Source organism: Copadichromis virginalis, linkage group LG7, assembly GCF_057382275.1.
Source record: "Copadichromis virginalis isolate Kocher_CV1m ecotype Utaka linkage group LG7, C_Virginalis_male_GT1.1, whole genome shotgun sequence".
NCBI classification, from domain to species: domain Eukaryota; kingdom Metazoa; phylum Chordata; class Actinopteri; order Cichliformes; family Cichlidae; genus Copadichromis; species Copadichromis virginalis.
This window is the reverse complement of record NC_140624.1, coordinates 32,844,748-32,862,472: the sequence shown is the minus strand read 5'-3', so window position 1 is coordinate 32,862,472 and position 17,725 is coordinate 32,844,748. Positions and strand designations below refer to the sequence as shown.

Below are 17,725 nucleotides of genomic sequence, written 5' to 3'. Positions count from 1 at the left end.
TGGATGAAGCAGTTCATTAATACCAAGTAGAAATTTGACCATGAAGAGCTCCAATAGTGATCTCTGAAATCTTCAACTCAACCCTAAACTTTAAGGGTTTCCAACACACTTTGTTTGTGGGAAGCTCAATGGTTTTGATTCAACTTTGACAGAACAGTAGGTGGGGTTGTGCGTTGTGTTCTCAGGGCCTCAGAACTGCACTGAGCTCTGACCTCGACCCTGTACGACATCGTCAGGATGAACTGACACATCGATGGTTTTATCTCAGCCTCTCTCTCTCTCACTCTCTCTCTTCATTCTCATCACACAGACTCGCCTTCTGTTTCCATCAGTCTCCCTCCTCTTGCCCTTGCACTCTCCTTTTATTTATATCAATCTTCCAATCTCTCTCACACCATCTCAGACTCACAATCATTATCTATAGTCTCTTGAATATGATTCAGGTCACAGACGATCTTCTCCAGTGTAACAATTCTCCACCTTTATAGAAAGAGACGGACTTTAGAGAGACATCATTAGCTGCAGACAGAGCTGACATCAGTATTGGCTCTGGTATTGAGTGAGAGGAGAAGTGGCACCATTATACCTGAGTGTGTATAGGTGTGTGTGTGTGAGTGATGAAGGCCCATGAGCCATGGCCCCATTACATGTCTAACGCCTGAGTACACACCTTCCTTAATTTCACACTTAGATACCCTGCAATTTCCCAGCACTACAGCTCATTCAGGTCACACACACACACACACACACACACACACACACACACACACACACACAAGGATGTAGCTGCCATGTTGACTTTTTGGAGCTATTGTTGGACGAGAGCCAAGTTATTGTTCAGCCAACACAAGCAAACCTGTTCATCAGGCACAAATACGAGTTTTGGGGGATTATTAGGTGGCTGTAGTTCAGGAGGCTGACCAGCTATCTACTAATCAGAAGGTTAGGGGCGATCGTGGCTCAAAGAGTTGGCAGTTCGTCTTGTAACTGGAAGGTTGCCGGTTCGAGCCCCGGCTCGGACAGTCTCAGTCGTTGTGTCCTTGGGCAAGACGCTTCACCTACCGCCTACTGGTGTTGGCCAGAGGGGCCGATGGCGCGATATGGCAGCCTCGCTTCTGTCAGTCTGCCCCAGGGCAGCTGTGGCTACCACTGTAGCTGCCTCCACCAGTGAGTGAATGAATGAATAGTGGAATTGTAAAGCGCTATATAAATGCAATCCATTATTATTATAATGTTGGTTGTGTTTGACTCTTTAGTCTGCATGGTAAAGTATCCCTATCCAATATACTGAGCTCCAAGCTGCTATCTGACATGTTTATTGGAATATGGATGTGAATCTTAGGAAAAGTGCTTGTATTAATTATTTGATCAGTGTATGAGGACTAACTGTTTTGAAGCCAGTGTCTAGTGGTCATTGGGGGAACTGCAGAGAGCACGCCCAACCCCACCCCCCTTAATGCATGCTTAGCATTAAGATTAGAAGTAGGAGGAAACTGCAAGCCTGAACCTTTCAGCCTTGGTAGCAGCTCGCAAAGGTTTTCCTTTGAGCTAACAAACAGGCTAATATAGAATATTATGATCGGTATCTTAACAGTCATAAGGTTTCCATGTTCTAGTACAGTGAAAACACCTCCTTCCTGGTCCTCTGGTTCTTACCTGTGTCCATCTGCCAGACGTACACAGAGCCGTCAGAGCAGCCCACCACCAGGTAGTCGTCTGCCGGGCGCCACTTGATGACTTGGATGGGGAAAAGGTGCCGCGACGCGAGCATGATGCACTTCCTCTCCCGGAGACTGAGCAGGCCGACAGAGTGGTCGCTGGCCACCGAGCAGACGCAGTGCTGCACCCGAGTCTGCAGAGGAAACACAGCAGCAAGGTGAGGCATAGAATCTGAAGAAGTGCTTGCAGGTCACCGAGAGGTTAGCAGACAATAAGTCAGAGTAGAAACTCAATACGGCCTCTGAATCGTTTAACATTATTTTATTTTCAAGGATTTCGAAGCATTTAAAACCACTCAAGATGTCAGATTTGATTCAATTTAAATGGAATGACCCTTTTTAGTCATTAGTGACTGCACTGCTGCAAAGGTCTTCTGATCTCTGGAGTCAGATATCACTGGTTAAAAAAAGATATCTGCTCTCTATGACATCAAGTAGAGCCAAGAGTAGAAACAAACTATGTGAAACTGATTAGAGCATCCTGAAGCCTGAGCGTCCGCCTCACAGTTTACTTTAATATGAAGAACCAAATTGGAACAGGACATATGTGACAAGAAATGAGCAACAGTTACAATAGGTACCCTTTACTATTAAAAGAATGAGAAGAAGCCCATCTGATGTCTTCATTAAAGCTTGTGTGTGTAACAGCTCAGCCATTGTACTCAACAGCATTACTGTGATTTCCATGGCAGCAAAACATCTCTAACCATTTATTTTAATGTCATGTAAACAATACGAAGTCCTCTCTGTGTAGTTTCAGGTGGGCTTCTGAAACCACAACAGCACAAAGGTCTCAACTTATTTCCACAGTAACGATGACGACTGTAACCTCGTAACATTTAAATCTAATGTCAAACAGTGTTGCAGAGACGGCAGAACAAAGCCTGAAAGCAGACATAGACCCGTGCGGTGGCGGTCTTACGCTGCAGTTTTCTGGCGGAACGATGAGCTGCGTGATCTCCCCTCCGTGGACACAGAAGATGTGCTTCATCTCCCCGGTGAAAATGTCCCAGACAATGACGGAGAAGTCCACTCCCCCAGACACCAGCGAGCGCTGGTCGTAGCGTGGCGAGACCTGGTATGGGTACAGGACGCAGGTCACCTTGTTGCGGTGGCCTCGTAGGGTGCGGTGAGGCGGCCAGCCTGCAGAACAGACCGACACAAAGGTCAAAGGTTTTTAAAGTCAACTAAAACTAGAAATAGGCATGAAAATGAATCTTAACTGATGTAAAAGGAGTCAAATTGAAACAAAACTTCGCTGGATTTGTTAGTGTGTCTGTATAGTTTGTTTGTCTCACCTCTCCTGAGCATGTGCTCGCCCTGCAGCAGCTGGACGATGGCCGTCTGAGTGGCGGGAACGAGGATGATGCTGCCGTCTTCTCTCCCGCACACCAGGCGCCCCTGAGAGGGGATGTAGACGCTGGCCGTCACCTGAGGTGAAGCACACACACTCTCTTAGAGTTTCCCCACTGTGTAAACCCTATCGCACACGTGCTCACAAAAGAGGTTATTTTGGGGTCGTGTTGATGGACACAATAAAAGGACGTTCCCCACACACCCACGTTTGTTTTCATTTTTGAAAGTTTTCAACTCTGTGAGAATATTTTGAATCTTTAAAACAACTTCTTTTATAATTTAATGAGAACTTTTCTGTGTTCAGACCTTAATGGGTTCGTCTTTGCCTGGCAGGACGCTGAGCTGGTCAATGATCCCCGAGGACACTGGGGTCAGCTTATCAAATGCCTCCTGCAGGCTGATGGTGAATGACACCTGCAGCTCTGCAGTGATACAAACAGACAAAGGACTCGTTTAGAGATCAGCCTTCTGAAGGACTTGAGGATGAAGAATAAGCTCTCCAGAAAGTTGAACAATGCAATCAGGCATCTTGTAAAGGGGACCTATGCTGCTTTTCTTTTTTCTCTTCCACATTTTTCTTAAGAAAAGAAACTCTATGAATCAAGTTTTTCTGTTTGTTTGTATTTTTGGACCAACAGACTAAAAACAACCTCCGTTAGTACCAACTCGTTAACAATGGGCTGCTTTAAAGCTAAAAAAAAAAGAAAAAAAAAAAGAGAGATCATCGTAACGTCATGCTGAGGTTTGAAGTTCAAGAAAAACAGCAAAGTTTTATGAAAAGACTTTTACCAGAGAAACCTCACCATCTTCCCCCCCTCCTTACCTGTGGAGGTGGACTGTGGCTGCAGAGGCGAGGTGTCCGGGATGCTCCACAGGGTCATTCTGCCCGCCGAGTCACCCTGGATCAGCAGCTTATGGAAGGGCTCCCTCCGGCTGAAGAAGAAGCGGGTCACAGGAGGGCAGATGAGGAGCTGGAGGAAGGCAGGAAAAAATACATGTCAACACCAACAAGATGTGATGCCTCAAAGCTCCCCGGTGACAGCTGGAAAACATCTTTAAAGGCTCTCCAATTGGCCAGAACACTTCCACCAATACTGGAATATGCTGAATTTGTAAGCTGAGCTTAAATTTAAGAGCCAAGTGAAGCTGAAATGGTTGGTTTTGCTCTCAGGTTGTCTTCAAACAACAACAACAACACACAGCAAACTGCAGAAAAGCAGAACCACACATCTCTGATCTACAAGCGCTCCAACCACTGTTTTTTTGTTTTGTTTTTTATTTTCTAACTCTGGGATGAAATAAGCCGAACTCATGGATGGCTGTCTCAGCGCCATCTCTTGGTTATATGAGAGCCTGATACAAGGCTCTGAAGTAAAAATTTGTAGAGCAGAGTAAAAGATGACATCAGTTTGGTTGAGTATCACCAAAAATCTGAGCAGATTCTGTTCCTTGGCTCAATAATTCTGGACATCAGGATAAAACTGACCTCTCCGGGAGAGAATAAACGCAACTAGAATCACACTTTAGCATTTCATACTATTTAAAAAAAAAAAAAAAAATCCAAAGGTTACTGAAAATGGTGGAGATGGGAGGAGGGCAGCAGAGCTTTTACTGCCTAAAAAACACAAGCAATCCACCGCTAACCAAAACTGGGCTGACTTACATCTATTATCAATACATGAAGTAATAAAGAGTGAAAACTAATTAATGTGACGAGCAGTGCGAGAACAATTCTCAGAGTGCAGTTTGGGGTGCTGGCAGGCGTGTGGGGGGGGGTTGCGATGATGAAAGCCGGTGAACCTGCGGGCGTAGCGTCACTGCGTAATGGCTGAGGGGGTGAAGAACGATCAGTTAGTTCAGCTCATCTGAGCGCTGTGGACGAGCAGTGAGGGTATGCAAAGTGCCACCAAATATCACACAAACACACACAAACCAAACCACATCTTTCACTAAAGATGCAAACAATTAAACAGCAAGGAGAGTTTAAGTTTTCAGCAAAAACCACCAGAGAGGAAGCAAGAAAAACAGAGACGGGACACCCACCCACTGCACCTCATTCATCTGGATAACTAGAAACACAATATTCAGAGTTCTGTGACCTGTAACCTGAATTTCTTTTAACCTATTTTAATATTTAATGCAAAAAGAAAAAGTGAGCAAAACTGTACAGAATTAATGCCACTACTAAAAAAATTTATTTGTAAATTCTAAATTAAAGGCCAACCAGGAAAGAGAATTTTAGACCAAGGATGATGGAGAAAAAAAAAAAAAAAGCTTTGGAAATTTGGCCATGAAAATCAAAAATCTGATTTTAGTTTAGAAAATCTCTCGTTCTAGATCAACTTCATTCTTTCAGAATGACACTTTTCATTGTGGCTGACCTGACAAATGTCACCTGAGCAACACAATATTATTTACAGTAAATAACTTATTATTACATCACATTAAATATTATATCACACCAGATGAATATAAAATTACATTTTATATTTGGATTATTTATTTAGCTGGTGGTGATCATAGGAAGTCGGCCCTAGCGCTGGAGCTCACGCTGGCTTTGGTTATGTTTGCGAGTTCTGTGCACCATATTACAATTATGTGTCACATTTTTTAAAAAGCATTATTGTAAAAGTACCAAAAATTGGTATTCACTTCAATGAAATGTTTCGCATTTGATGTGGACCATGGCCATCTTTTCCATTATGCCAAGATAATAACCACCTTTTTGCTGTGTTATCGAAAATGTAGACATATAAAAGAAAACAAAGACATTTGTCAAATAAAGGACATTGGTAATTATAGCAACCACTCTGTAGCTTCCCTAACAGGGGAAAAAAGCTGTTCCCATGAAAGCTAAATATCTTTTTTTTATTATTTATCAACACCTCACAAATAACGTAGAGTTTTTGGCTATTTGACTGTGGCTGACCCATTGTGCGCCTTTGGTTTGTTATGACCTCCGGGACTCAGCGGGTCATTATTTGCTTAGAAAGCAGCTTGGGGGACTTTGCATGCATCTTCATCAGCATGAAGACAGATGAGGAGGGTGATGGTGCTTTTGGAGGACAAGTTTTGCTTTAGTGGGAGGAGAGCGTGAAACCAGGTGAACCAGAGTGAGTTCAGTCCATCAGTTGGTTAGGCAGGAAGGAAAACAAAGAGCGGAGCAAACAAAAACAGGCAGTTCACTCAAATAGTCATCAACTCAGCAGCTCACTCTCAAAACAACTAATTACCTCTTACAAGCAAAACAGCAGCCGTCAGTGGTTTGTTTTCCTAGCAAACTTACAGATATTACCATATTTCTAGCATTTTCTATTATGATGGCGTTCCTCAAGGACTCATTCTTGGACCACTGCCATTTTATGTACAACCTAAGCCACAGCTTCACTGACATCAGGAATTAGTCTACGCTTTCAAATATATAAAATATAAAATTCAGTATATTCTTCTGATAAACAAAGTCCTGAATGATCAGGTCCCATTACATCTTACAGGCCTCGTATAGACCCACAGTATCCCAACACTCTCAGTCACTCTCAGACTGCAGATTTAAAAGTGTTTCCTAGATTTTCCCCAAGTAAAATGGCACATCAGGATCATCTGGGTTTTTTTGGAAACATCTGCCCACCACGCACCACATCACTATGTCAACAAGCCAAACTTCACTAACCAATCAAAAGCATTTGTCTTAGTGGTGCCTAAATGTTTGCTTTCTTTTAAGAACTGAAGGCACATTTGAACCCGGAAATGGCTACAGCAATCGGAGACCTGCACCTCCATGATCCTGGAAGAAAAAGCAGTTCTTCCTCTCCACTGTTGCCAAGTGTTTGGTCATAGCAGATGTTCTGATTGTTAAGGTTTTCCCTCTAATAGTGTTGGGTCTTTACCTAGTGTTTAAAGGACTTTTGCACCCCCTGATGACATGGGATGGTGTGTTTTTACGGCTGAAAAGTGTGAGCTGAAGAATGTGAGCCACTGAGCTGACATCAACACTTTCACTGCTGTTCTCACAGTTCGCTCTTCTCACCTGGTTGTCACTTTCTGGATGAGCTGCAAAGTCCCAAAGTCAGTTTGTAAATGCTCCAAGCATTTCAAAATAATATCTTTTTGACCCCACCTGGACCCTAAGAATAATTTATATCACAAATTAGCTCGAAAGAAAGATTAATCGAGCATTTTTCAGCTCTGGCTTCTCCAAAGTAAGGAATACAATTCTAAAAACTCTTATTCTGCCTCTTGTAGCTTTTGCAGCTTAGCCATGACAGTGAAACCTTCTTCTTCCTGCCTTCGCTTTCACCATGTATTTTTCTTGGGCTTACAGGTGCCTCTAGAGGCCGGTGGTGGAATAACGGCTCTGGGATGTAGAGCTCCAAGTCGTACCCGCTGGGAGGGAAGCACTTCACCTCCAAAACCATCTCTTCCTCCTCACCTCCCTCTCCTTCCCTCTGAGAGGAGCGAGGGAGGGAGCATAAGGTAGAAACAGCAAAAGTAACAAAAAAGGCACAGACAACACATTAATACCAACAAGACGACAAATTATAAATACACACATGAAAAAAAACTGAGGAAATTAAACCAGAAAGGAACAGAACACAGAGTCAGGTTCATGCACACGGATCAAGATGAGACCTTTCATTTACATTTCCCGCAGCGGTTTCAAATTAAAAGCTTTAAAGGAATAAAGTGGAAACAGGGATGAGCTACCGCCTGGAACAACAGGTCATATCTGCAACTGTTGTTGGACCTGATCTCTGCTGGCTTTTTTGTAATCTTGAATACACGACCAGGTGTACTAATCCAGGTGCATGAAGTGAACCTCACATAGAATAAATCATATAGACAAGACAAAGCAGCCTGAAGACTTCAAGAACCACATTTATCAATATTATTGCAGAGTAGACAGCTAGTACCACGTTAGGTTGGCTTTACATAGCTAAAAGCAGGACAGGCCTGCTGGTTTGCTGCACAATAAGGTTACAGGTTTGCTGACTTACCGACTACTGAAAGTTAATGTGAATAACTGGAGTTCATAACTTTTAGTTGTGAAAATACATTTCCTGATGGAGGCTCAATGCTGAAATGCAGTATAAAGTTTTTAGCTTAAACATGTCTTAATAATAATAATAATAATAATAATAATAATAATAATAATAATAATAATAATAATAATAATGTTGTTTTACCTGTGTTATTCTCAAACTGTGTTTAGGATCTCATTCACTCACTTCTCAAAGTTTTTTAAACTAATCAAATGACGCCCCCGTCAAGTCTATTCTATTTATAGCCTATAAACCATTTAAAGAACAGAGGCTGCCTTATAAGTTCAAAGCATCGGTATCAGTAGCTATATCTGCAACACTAGCCCTGTATTTACTTGGTATGAAATCATTGAATCTCCCGTCTTCCTCCCTGCGCATGCAATCTGAGGCGGATGGAGGACTCACCTGTTTGTCTGAGCGGTCAGCGATGCTGTACACCAGCGGAGGGATCGAACCTTCTTTGGTTTTCCCAACATCACTGCGGAAATGCTCACTAGCAGGCAGGCAGCTAAGAAACACAAAGACATGTTTAGGTTAAATTGTCATGACGATGAACCTGTCTTTTTCCTGCAGTGATGACAGATGAGCGGCAGGCTTACCTGGCTGGCAGCTTGTAGATGTAGCTGCAACCATCCTCGGTCCAGATGATGACTTTGTCCGCGGCGATGAACTCACCTCCCGTCCAGGACTGGTCGTTGTCGTTGGACACCGAGCAGAGCAGGGAGTAATCGCCCGCATCAAACACCTGAAACAGACAAAAATTCATTAACATAACCATCTGTCCAGGCCAAGACTTCAGACTGCTGTGTGATGATATTGTAGAGAACCATCAGCACTCCTCTGTGGTAGCAGGGCTGGAAAATCATCAAAATCCTCAGTGTATGTTTAGCTCAGTGGATGAGCAGTTTTTAATACTCTGAACACACAAGCCTTAATCAGGGTGTTAATTTCACACATTTCAAACAGAGAAACACCAGTCAAAGTCTCATAAGTGTAACGTGTGACTCAAATACAGTGGTCCCTCGCTATAACGCGGTTCACCTTTCGCGGCCTCGCTGTTTCGCGGATTTTTTGTGTGCAAATCTTATGGCTGTTTCTTTGTTTTTGTTTTCTTTCTTGGGGGGGGGGGGGTAACAGCGCATTGTGTGCTGCGTCCGGATCGGCTGTAGACCATAGTCAATCTCCTCCATGCCGTGTCTCCTGTCCAGTACAGAATGTGTTCAGCTTGTCAAATTTACATAAATCTGCGATCGCTAGCAGTGTGAGTGAAGTGCTGTACTGCATGTTTGTATGTTGTATGCATGTTTTCTCCCCAACAAACACAACAATGTCGACAAAATGTTGCTAACCATCGCACAAAAAGTTGGAATTCTGGACATGCTAAAGGAAGGTAGAGGTTACCGTGTTTTTTGGATTATAAGGCGCATTAAGCGAAACAAAACAGCAAAGTGAGTCAAGCTTTAATCAACTCATTCTTCTTGTTTCCTCTATAATACATGACTTATTTTTCTACGAAGGTTTGAACTTTGAGAGTGTTTAAACAGGAGAGAAAAGTGTGAAAATGTTCATGTCTGTCTGAGAAAAGTGTATAAAGTGTGTAGTGAGGGGTTCTACAGCCTTAAAACGTCTATAATAATTGTAATAAAGCTGGATACTTCTCGGATTTCACCTATCGCGGGTTACTTTTAGAATGTAACACCTGAGATAAATGAGGGACCACAGTACAGAGTTTTTCCTGGTTTCTTTTGGATGCACTTCCAGCGGAATAAAAGAGGTTTACCAGCAGATTATAATCAAGTATGACAACATTTTATACATTTCCTAAATCACCACCTTAATACATGCGCAGTTGACACAAAGTTTGGTTAAATCATTGGCTTTAGTAGGGTATGACTTAAAAAGCTGCACATATAAAACTCATTTCTCTGTACAACAGGTACACTGCACTGCTCCAACAGCAGGTGGAGCATACCATAATGATTTACCCAGTAAGAAGTAAACCATCTTCATAGTATAGAAAACCCAAGGGTAACCCTCGAGTTACCTCCTACATAGTACAGGCTTCATGTGACTGGCTTAAATGGTATTACATGATAACCTTTCTTTCACTCTACCAACTTTGTTCAATCTATTTTGATCAGTTTAAAATAGGTAACCAGACACAGGAGCATTTCATCACGCTCAATCACCACTGTGACCATCATGCCAGCAAAAACAACCCCCGAGTGGTTCGTGCAGGTTCTTACCCTCCAGTATTTGGAGCACACAACCAGCAGGCTGCTCTGAGTGAAGGTGCAGAAGGAGATGCTCTGGCAGCCCTGACAGTAGATCGGTTTGGACTCCTCTTCAAACACAGGGTCCAAGTCCTGAAAAAACAGAAAAAGAAATTACAAGTTAGATCCTGAGCAGAGCCATGCATCGATGCTGGAGACACAGAAAAGAAGTATTTTTTTCCTTGATTTTTAAACAACCTCCTGGGCTGAAGTGCCAAAAGTTATAGTTCCTCTAACGTCCACTTGAGGCTGGCTCCAAAAGTGAGCGACTCTCCACAGACTCATGTTTAAATGTCCAACTTTATATCAGAAATAAACATGTTTAGACTATTGACACTCCTCCATCAGATTATAATACTTTAAAATTAGGGGTGCGACAGGTATGCTGAAACAGACTCTAGTAAACTTGTTAGGCCTGACCTCCACTAAATGCTGGTACCTTTTTAAAGCTGTCCAGAAACCAGTGGGTGACATCAAGCTGGCCACATCTATATTTTGTATACAGTCTATGATATTCTAATCTATGTAGGACTGGGGAGGTCTGTGTTTTCTTCTTTACTTTATTTACAGCTTCATTTACGATGGTGTAACTGAAGCCTGATGCGCGTTTTAATAAACACCTGTATGGAGGTGTACCTGCATTCTGCTGACCTCAGGTGTTATGATCCAGACCTTCAGGATGCCCGTCACTGACACCGCCACAACCGTGTCCTCTGCACAGAGACAGAACATAGCTTATTCACAAGTACAAACATGAAGAAGTCCACAGCGATGATGTTTTGTGCAGGGCAGTCTGCAAGCTAACATTCAAAGCAGTGAACCTGAAGGAAACTCTCACCTTGTGTGCGGTGGGATCGGATGATGCTCATAGAGCTAATCCAGTCAGGAGAGATTTTAGACACCAGCGAGTACAGGACCTCCAGGCTGGTGGCATCCACCACCAAGATTTCTGGGTAGTGGCCATTACAGAGGAGACGCCCCTCCCTCTGAGTGCCGATGGTGAACTGGTAGTACTGAAGAGGAGGCAGAGAAGGAGGGGAGTGAAGATGAAATGATCTGGATTAAAGGTCTTTTCAATCACCTTGTGGTTTAATTTTGGTCTCTACTTTTTCCTGAAGGTAACATTAGGCTTTTGTGTGCTGGTTAAATACTTTTCACCTTTTTTTTTTCCCCACCTGAGCTTTTTTCCCCTTTTTTCAGGGAAAAGGGAAATACACCTTAAAGCTTAGGGAAAGAGCACAACCATTCCCTTTGTATGCTCTCATTATGAAAACCCTACAGTAAACACTAGTTTACAATAGTATTGGGAAGCTCATCTGTAACCGGAAGATTGCCGGTTCGATCCCCCAGCTCTCTCTGTCCTGGTCGTTGTGTCCTTGGGCAAGACGCTTCACCTACCGCCTGCTGGTGTTGGCCAGAGGGGCCGATGGCGCGATATGGCAGCCTCGCTTCTGTCAGTCTGCCCCAGGGCAGCTGTGGCTACAACTGTAGCTGCCTCCACCAGTGTGTGAATGAATAGTGGCATTGTAAAACCGCTTTGGGTGCCTAAAAAAAGCGCTATATAAATGCAATCTATTATTATTACCATAAAAAAAGAAGCCAAGTAGAAAACACCTGACATAATTAACCAATCAGACTGTATTTGGGTTGAATAAATAAGGCGAGGCTGAATCAGTGCTATGCAAATGTACTGTTTAACATCTTGATGTCTGATGATCATTCACTGCATACGTGTGTGTGTGTGTGTGTGTGTGTGTGTGTGTGTGTGTGTGTGTGTGTGTTACCTGTATGCCAATGTGAGCGCATGCCAGCTTTGTGAACTCAATACAGCGTCCATCGTTCACGTCCCACAGACACATCTCCCTGTAAGGTCAAAAAGCTGCTGTCACACATTAATGTACTTTGAAGAGCTTCCTCATACACAGAAGCCTAATCTGTTTTAAGCTAATTATGGTTGTAGTAAAATGGACTGCATTCTTTTAGAAAACCACAGTGGTTGCAGTACATGAGATGGTCCCTTTCGTACACCAACAATGCCTCATCTCAAAAACATCCAGCTCTGAAAATGACTGGACGTGAAGTCAGGCAGTCTAATACACATTTACCACTGATGTGCTGTCCTGCACCAGTGCCTAGGGCTGCTCAATTATGGCAAAAATGATAATCATGATTATTTTCACTGAAATTGAGATCTCGATTATTTGACGATATTTATTTAACCCTTTAAGACCTACTATAGAACCAAGTCCACCAGAGCTTATATTATATTTTTACATGCTGTAGTGCCATTTGTGGGAGCATTTCAAGTTGCTATACAACTGTTATAGCCCATATTTTAATAATATGTATGCATTAAGTCCATAGCAACTACATTAATTGCAAAAAAGTGCAATAAACTACAAAAAAATTGAAAATCGTTTGGTTTTTTTTAACATATATTTCTACTTAGAGAAATTTAAGAGGTTTATCCCTCGAAACTTTAAATACAAAAAAGTTGCAAAAAATAGTTTACAACAACAGGAAATTTATTTTGAGTGTCTTCATAGTTTTATTTTGGAGATACAGCAATTTTTTATATACTGCAGAAAAAATGAAAAAACAATCCTATGATGCAAATTTGCAAAGAAAACAGCAGGTGCATCAAAATAAACTATTTCCAGCAGTGCAATTCGAGTTCTAAGCATCCCAGAAACTATTCAGAAAAGTCAAACATGACCAGTATAGGCTTTTAAGGCCTACAAGTAAAAAACTACATTTTTCGCGAAAATGCCGTCACTTCCGGTTTCGGGCAGGAAATGGCGGACATGTGATAGTTCGCGCTGACATCTGTTTCACTGTGGGAAGTGTTACAAACAGCTGATCAGATCGGCAAAGCGTGTTTCTGGAATATTATGCTTTTGTTCCTGCAAGCGCTTTTTATGCAATTTTTGCAAAGCTTTATGTGAAAGGAAACCGTGACCGAGGACAAGCTGATGGCATCAGATGTAAGTACAACTCCTCCGGTTTCATATGCAAAACAAATTATTGCGCTAGCTTACACGGTTCAGGTTCTACAGGGATTTAAAAATAGTTACACAAAACTGAGCGTGCTGCTCTGACCGGATTTAAAGGGTTAACAATGACTTTAAAAAATAATATAAAATAGTGTGCAACACCACTGATGTTTTTTTTTTACCTCTTTTCAACCAACTCTCCTCTCCAAATAACTTCTGCTTAGCTTTCCGAGCTTCCCTCGGGTCCTCTTAATCAGCGGTCTCCAACCTTTTTTGCGCCACGGACCGGTTTATGCCCGACAATATTTTCACGGACCGGCCTTTAAGGTGTCGCGGATAAATGAGGGAGGGGCTAATAATCGGCTCCGTCATTTTTAATGATCGTTGAAAGCCCAGATGGTAATCGTGATTAAAATTCGATTAATTGAGCAGCCCTACCAGTGCCTTCCTCTCAGACTTTTTCACATTTCTCACACTTATGCATTTGTTGGAATTTGGCTCAGAGCTGGCTTAGAAGCTATGCTTTAAAAAAATTATTTATATGTTGTAATGACTTATTTCATTGTTTTTAAATTTTATGCATCACCCTGTCCAAACTAAACCTCCTACAACAAATCATCACAGCAGAAACACAACGGCAACTTCATTTAGGACAGCTATAACGCTTATTTAATCAAAAAAGGCAAGCAGCAACCTCTGAGACTGAGAAATAAATCCAAAGAGTGCAGTTCCTTTTATGTCCATAAGTGAGTCAGTCGCTTATAGACGCCCATATTAAAAGACCCAAGTTTACAGGACTTTACAGACTGTTACAGAGAACAGTTTCTGCCTCTATAGAGAGCTTTATCTTTTATAGGGATCACAGTACACCCATCTGTTAACAGGTCATTAACAGATCAGTGTGTTATTGATCTATTAACAGATGCACGTGTCTGCCAGTTCCATCTGTAAAAGCCTCGTACTCCACCCTTTCATCCAAATATGTGGACTTCTGGCTCCAATAAACCAAAAAGCAAAAGGTAATAAAGTCTCAGTATAGGACAAATAAATGGACCACATTAGAGTCCCAAAACCTGTCGTTTATACAGTTTATGTCTGTAACATGTAACCACTGTACGGGCATAACAATTAGGGCAGATGTGACACATATTTAGGATGAAAAGGCTCAAATTTAAATACCAGTCTTCAGAGTTTATTCCCAAAACTATTCTGACAAATCTTTCCGCAACTGAGCCTCAGCACTGAAATGAAAATACTTTAAGACACAAGTTAAAAAATAAAAATCACAAGAAAAGAAAGGTGTACACACAGCGACTGTACATACAACCCACATGAACGTGTTATATAAAAGTTAGCAAAAAGAAGTCTCATGGAAGCACGCTTCACGATTGCTCACCCGCTCTCAGATGCACTGACGATGTACTGTTTGTCGCTGCATGCACTCGCTTTAGACAGGCAGGTGATGGAGGCTGTGTGACCAAACAGCATTGCCCTGGGACAAATCTGAGCAGGAAACATAAGAGAGGAGCAGAGTGTTTGATGAGAGGAGGAGAAGAAGCAGATTGAATAAAGCTGGAGCACAAACACTCACCTCCAGCTCAGGCGTCATGTCCCAGAGACAGATCTGTCCATCGTGGCAGCCGGTGATGATGGTGCTAAAGTCATCCATCACCAGCAGACTGCTGATGCAATGTGTGGGAGCTGTGCGGCCCCAGAGCACTATGGGTAGAACCAAGTTGTTCCCCGACATTATGGTGAGGTGTCTAGAAACAGAGGAAACAATGAGGCTTCAGTGTGGCAGAAGTCTGCCTTAGCTTAATGGTTTTAGCAACATTTACATGTTTGAATGACTTCGTGGGTAACAGCAACCTGGAACAGTTTTGATTGGTGCATTTTGGATCTCATGCTCATGCACAACAATCAGGAGGAAGTTTGATTTTACTCCAGCAAATAAAGCTGATTATCTAAGGACACAATCAGAACCAGGATTAAATCTCAAACAGCTAAAATACTACTGAAATGATCATTTATGACCCATTTCACATGGGAATACCTTTTTAAACTTGTCAAGTTTAAAAAATTGTTCTGCAGGAACAAATCTTTGAGTGTGTTTATATTTACAGTCCAAATTGTAATAAGTTACTAAAGCAGTGAGATAAATCTACCCAAGCACACCCTGCGATCTCTGCAGCTCTCCCTCTGCAGGTATCACTGCTAGAAAGCCTGAGGATGGCTGCTGTCAGTCTGAAGAAAGGTTTGCAACAAATATGAAATTTAGATTTAAAGATAACAGTTCATATGCAGACAGACAGCTTCCAGTTTAGCATTGTTCTGTAGCAGGTCTGCACAATAAATATAATTTTAATCTGAAATCATAACTTTGGTTTCCCACAATGAAATGAATACGATCAAGTGATAATTAAAAAATGCTTGCTCTGCCAACAAAACAAGCTGTGTGGTGCAGTGAGCTTCAAGTTTTCTGGATTAGTCTGTAAGAGCAACACTCCATTAAAAGACGGAAAAACAACAAAACTCAAACATGTGACAACAGAAGGTGAAGAGTTCATCCCTCAGTGCAGATCATTATCATACTCCGGATATTCTGCAAGTGATGTGACTCAAGAACAAATCTTATGCAAAGAGCGCTGGAGAGTTTTCCTTTAAACAACAATTCAAAAAACACAATACAGAGACCCAACAAAATCATGATAAAAATAACAACAATCATGCAGAACAACACATATAAGAAGTCAGCAAGAATGACTGTTAAAAAAAACCACAACTTCAGTTAAGCAATAACAGGGCAGGAAGTTTCATTCTGCCTTGTAAAGTGACATTTTATTTACATCCTTTTGATCGCCATTAAATCATTTATTGATCCATAAACAGAGCCAATGTCATCCTGGAGGAGACCACATGTTTAATCACGTGAGGCAAATCAGGCAATCATTCCAATCAGCATTAGTATTGATTGCAGTGACCCTTAGCTCCAAGGTGACAAGATTACTCAAAAGCAACAACAGAGCCTCCTGATACTCTCACTGTGGGAGCTCAAGAGTTCAGGACTTTGGACCAGCACACTCACAAAGTTAAACCATGCTGGAGTAGTGAAAACTAGGACCATTCATCCCCACTCATCATTTACTCATCCCCACTAAAGAAAAACTGAGGTGCAAACCAAAGCTGTGGCTCAAAAATTAACGAACGAATGAATCTGTGGTCCAAAATCCTGAGGTAAGTACTTAAACAGAGGCATGAACCCAGAAACTCATAAACCAATCTACAAATTAAATGGTGGCCCAAAACCTGAAGTAATGAGGTTGTACAAAGGAATAAATAAAACTGTGGCACAAATATCAGGATACAAATTGCAGTCATGGCTCAAAAAAAACATGCTTCATGGGAAACTATTAAGCTGCTGTTGCCCAGGACACGAGAGATGTTCAGGAAGACCTCCTCCTACAAGTGCAGATTCTTCATGATGCTTTCCACCAGGTCAGCCATGGATATACCGATAGTGAGCTTGATAACCAGAAGGACTTGGAAACTGAGTTACTAAGAGTAACTCCCGAGTGGGAAGTGAAACTCTGGCATTAACCCAAACAGTGGCCCCTGAAACGCGATCAGAAACGTTTTCACAGGCAGTACAGCCACGTGCTCACTTTACATCATATTTCTGCTCCTCTACTATTGAGAGTCAAAAAGGTTAATCCAGCTGCTCCAGTCCGACACAAACACACCATCAGTCTCAAGACAGTCACCCACACACAAAAGAGCAATAAAGCCAGACAAATAACACACACACAACGTAAACGTAATTAAGCCATCATCAGTAACCTTGGTGTCACTCGGGTTTAAAGCTAACACGTTTGGATAAAACGGAGATGTTTAATCCAAGGCTAGCTATTAAGCTGGCAGCTGGAAAAATACCAGCAGCGGACATTTGATCTTAAATCTACCCATGAGTGATTAAAAGGATGCTGCACACCAGCTGCGCAATGATGTCTGAGACGCTGAGGCTAAACTACACCTGCAATGTCGGGACTTCCAGGTTAGCAGCGCAGCTAACGGAACCAAAACAGCGCTAAAACGTCTTTTACTCACCAAAAGCAGCGGCCTACTGGAACATTTCCCACTAACAGTGGGGCTGAGTGGTAAACGGTTCCCTCTGTGGGAAAATAAAACGCAGGAATACCCTTTTCTTGACTCGTTTCGTCTGTTTGTCCTAAAGACGCTCAGAGATGCTCGGTCAGCTGACCATAGGACGACCGAGGAGCCGCATCCGGTAAACGGTTTTCAAAATAAAACAAAATGCGCAGGGAATTCGTTATAAGTTGTGGCTCCTA

The 17,725-nt window shown here is 42.2% G+C and overlaps 1 protein-coding gene across 4 annotated transcripts in view; it reads right to left on the bottom strand.

Moving 5' to 3' along the window:
- Positions 1-17,658, bottom strand: part of wdr7 (WD repeat domain 7) — a 99,710-nt gene extending 82,052 nt beyond the window's left edge. For 2 of the 4 annotated variants that reach the window (XM_085463096.1, XM_085463098.1), the window contains exons 1-14: positions 17,484-17,658; positions 14,971-15,142; positions 14,776-14,882; positions 12,171-12,249; positions 11,225-11,399; positions 11,023-11,099; positions 10,360-10,479; positions 8,713-8,858; positions 8,519-8,621; positions 3,898-4,045; positions 3,381-3,496; positions 3,017-3,149; positions 2,641-2,861; positions 1,657-1,852 (exon numbers count right to left, since the gene is read on the bottom strand). In XM_085463096.1, the coding sequence (XP_085319222.1) occupies positions 1,657-1,852; positions 2,641-2,861; positions 3,017-3,149; positions 3,381-3,496; positions 3,898-4,045; positions 8,519-8,621; positions 8,713-8,858; positions 10,360-10,479; positions 11,023-11,099; positions 11,225-11,399; positions 12,171-12,249; positions 14,776-14,882; positions 14,971-15,129 (1,780 nt within the window). In that variant the 5' untranslated portion in view covers positions 15,130-15,142; positions 17,484-17,658. Of the gene's footprint in view, positions 1-1,656; positions 1,853-2,640; positions 2,862-3,016; positions 3,150-3,380; positions 3,497-3,897; positions 4,046-7,393; positions 7,520-8,518; positions 8,622-8,712; positions 8,859-10,359; positions 10,480-11,022; positions 11,100-11,224; positions 11,400-12,170; positions 12,250-14,775; positions 14,883-14,970; positions 15,143-17,483 lie in introns of all 4 variants that reach the window. The other 2 variants (XM_085463099.1, XM_085463097.1) reach the window with 2 other exon arrangements.
- Positions 17,659-17,725: the final 67 nt, after the last annotated feature.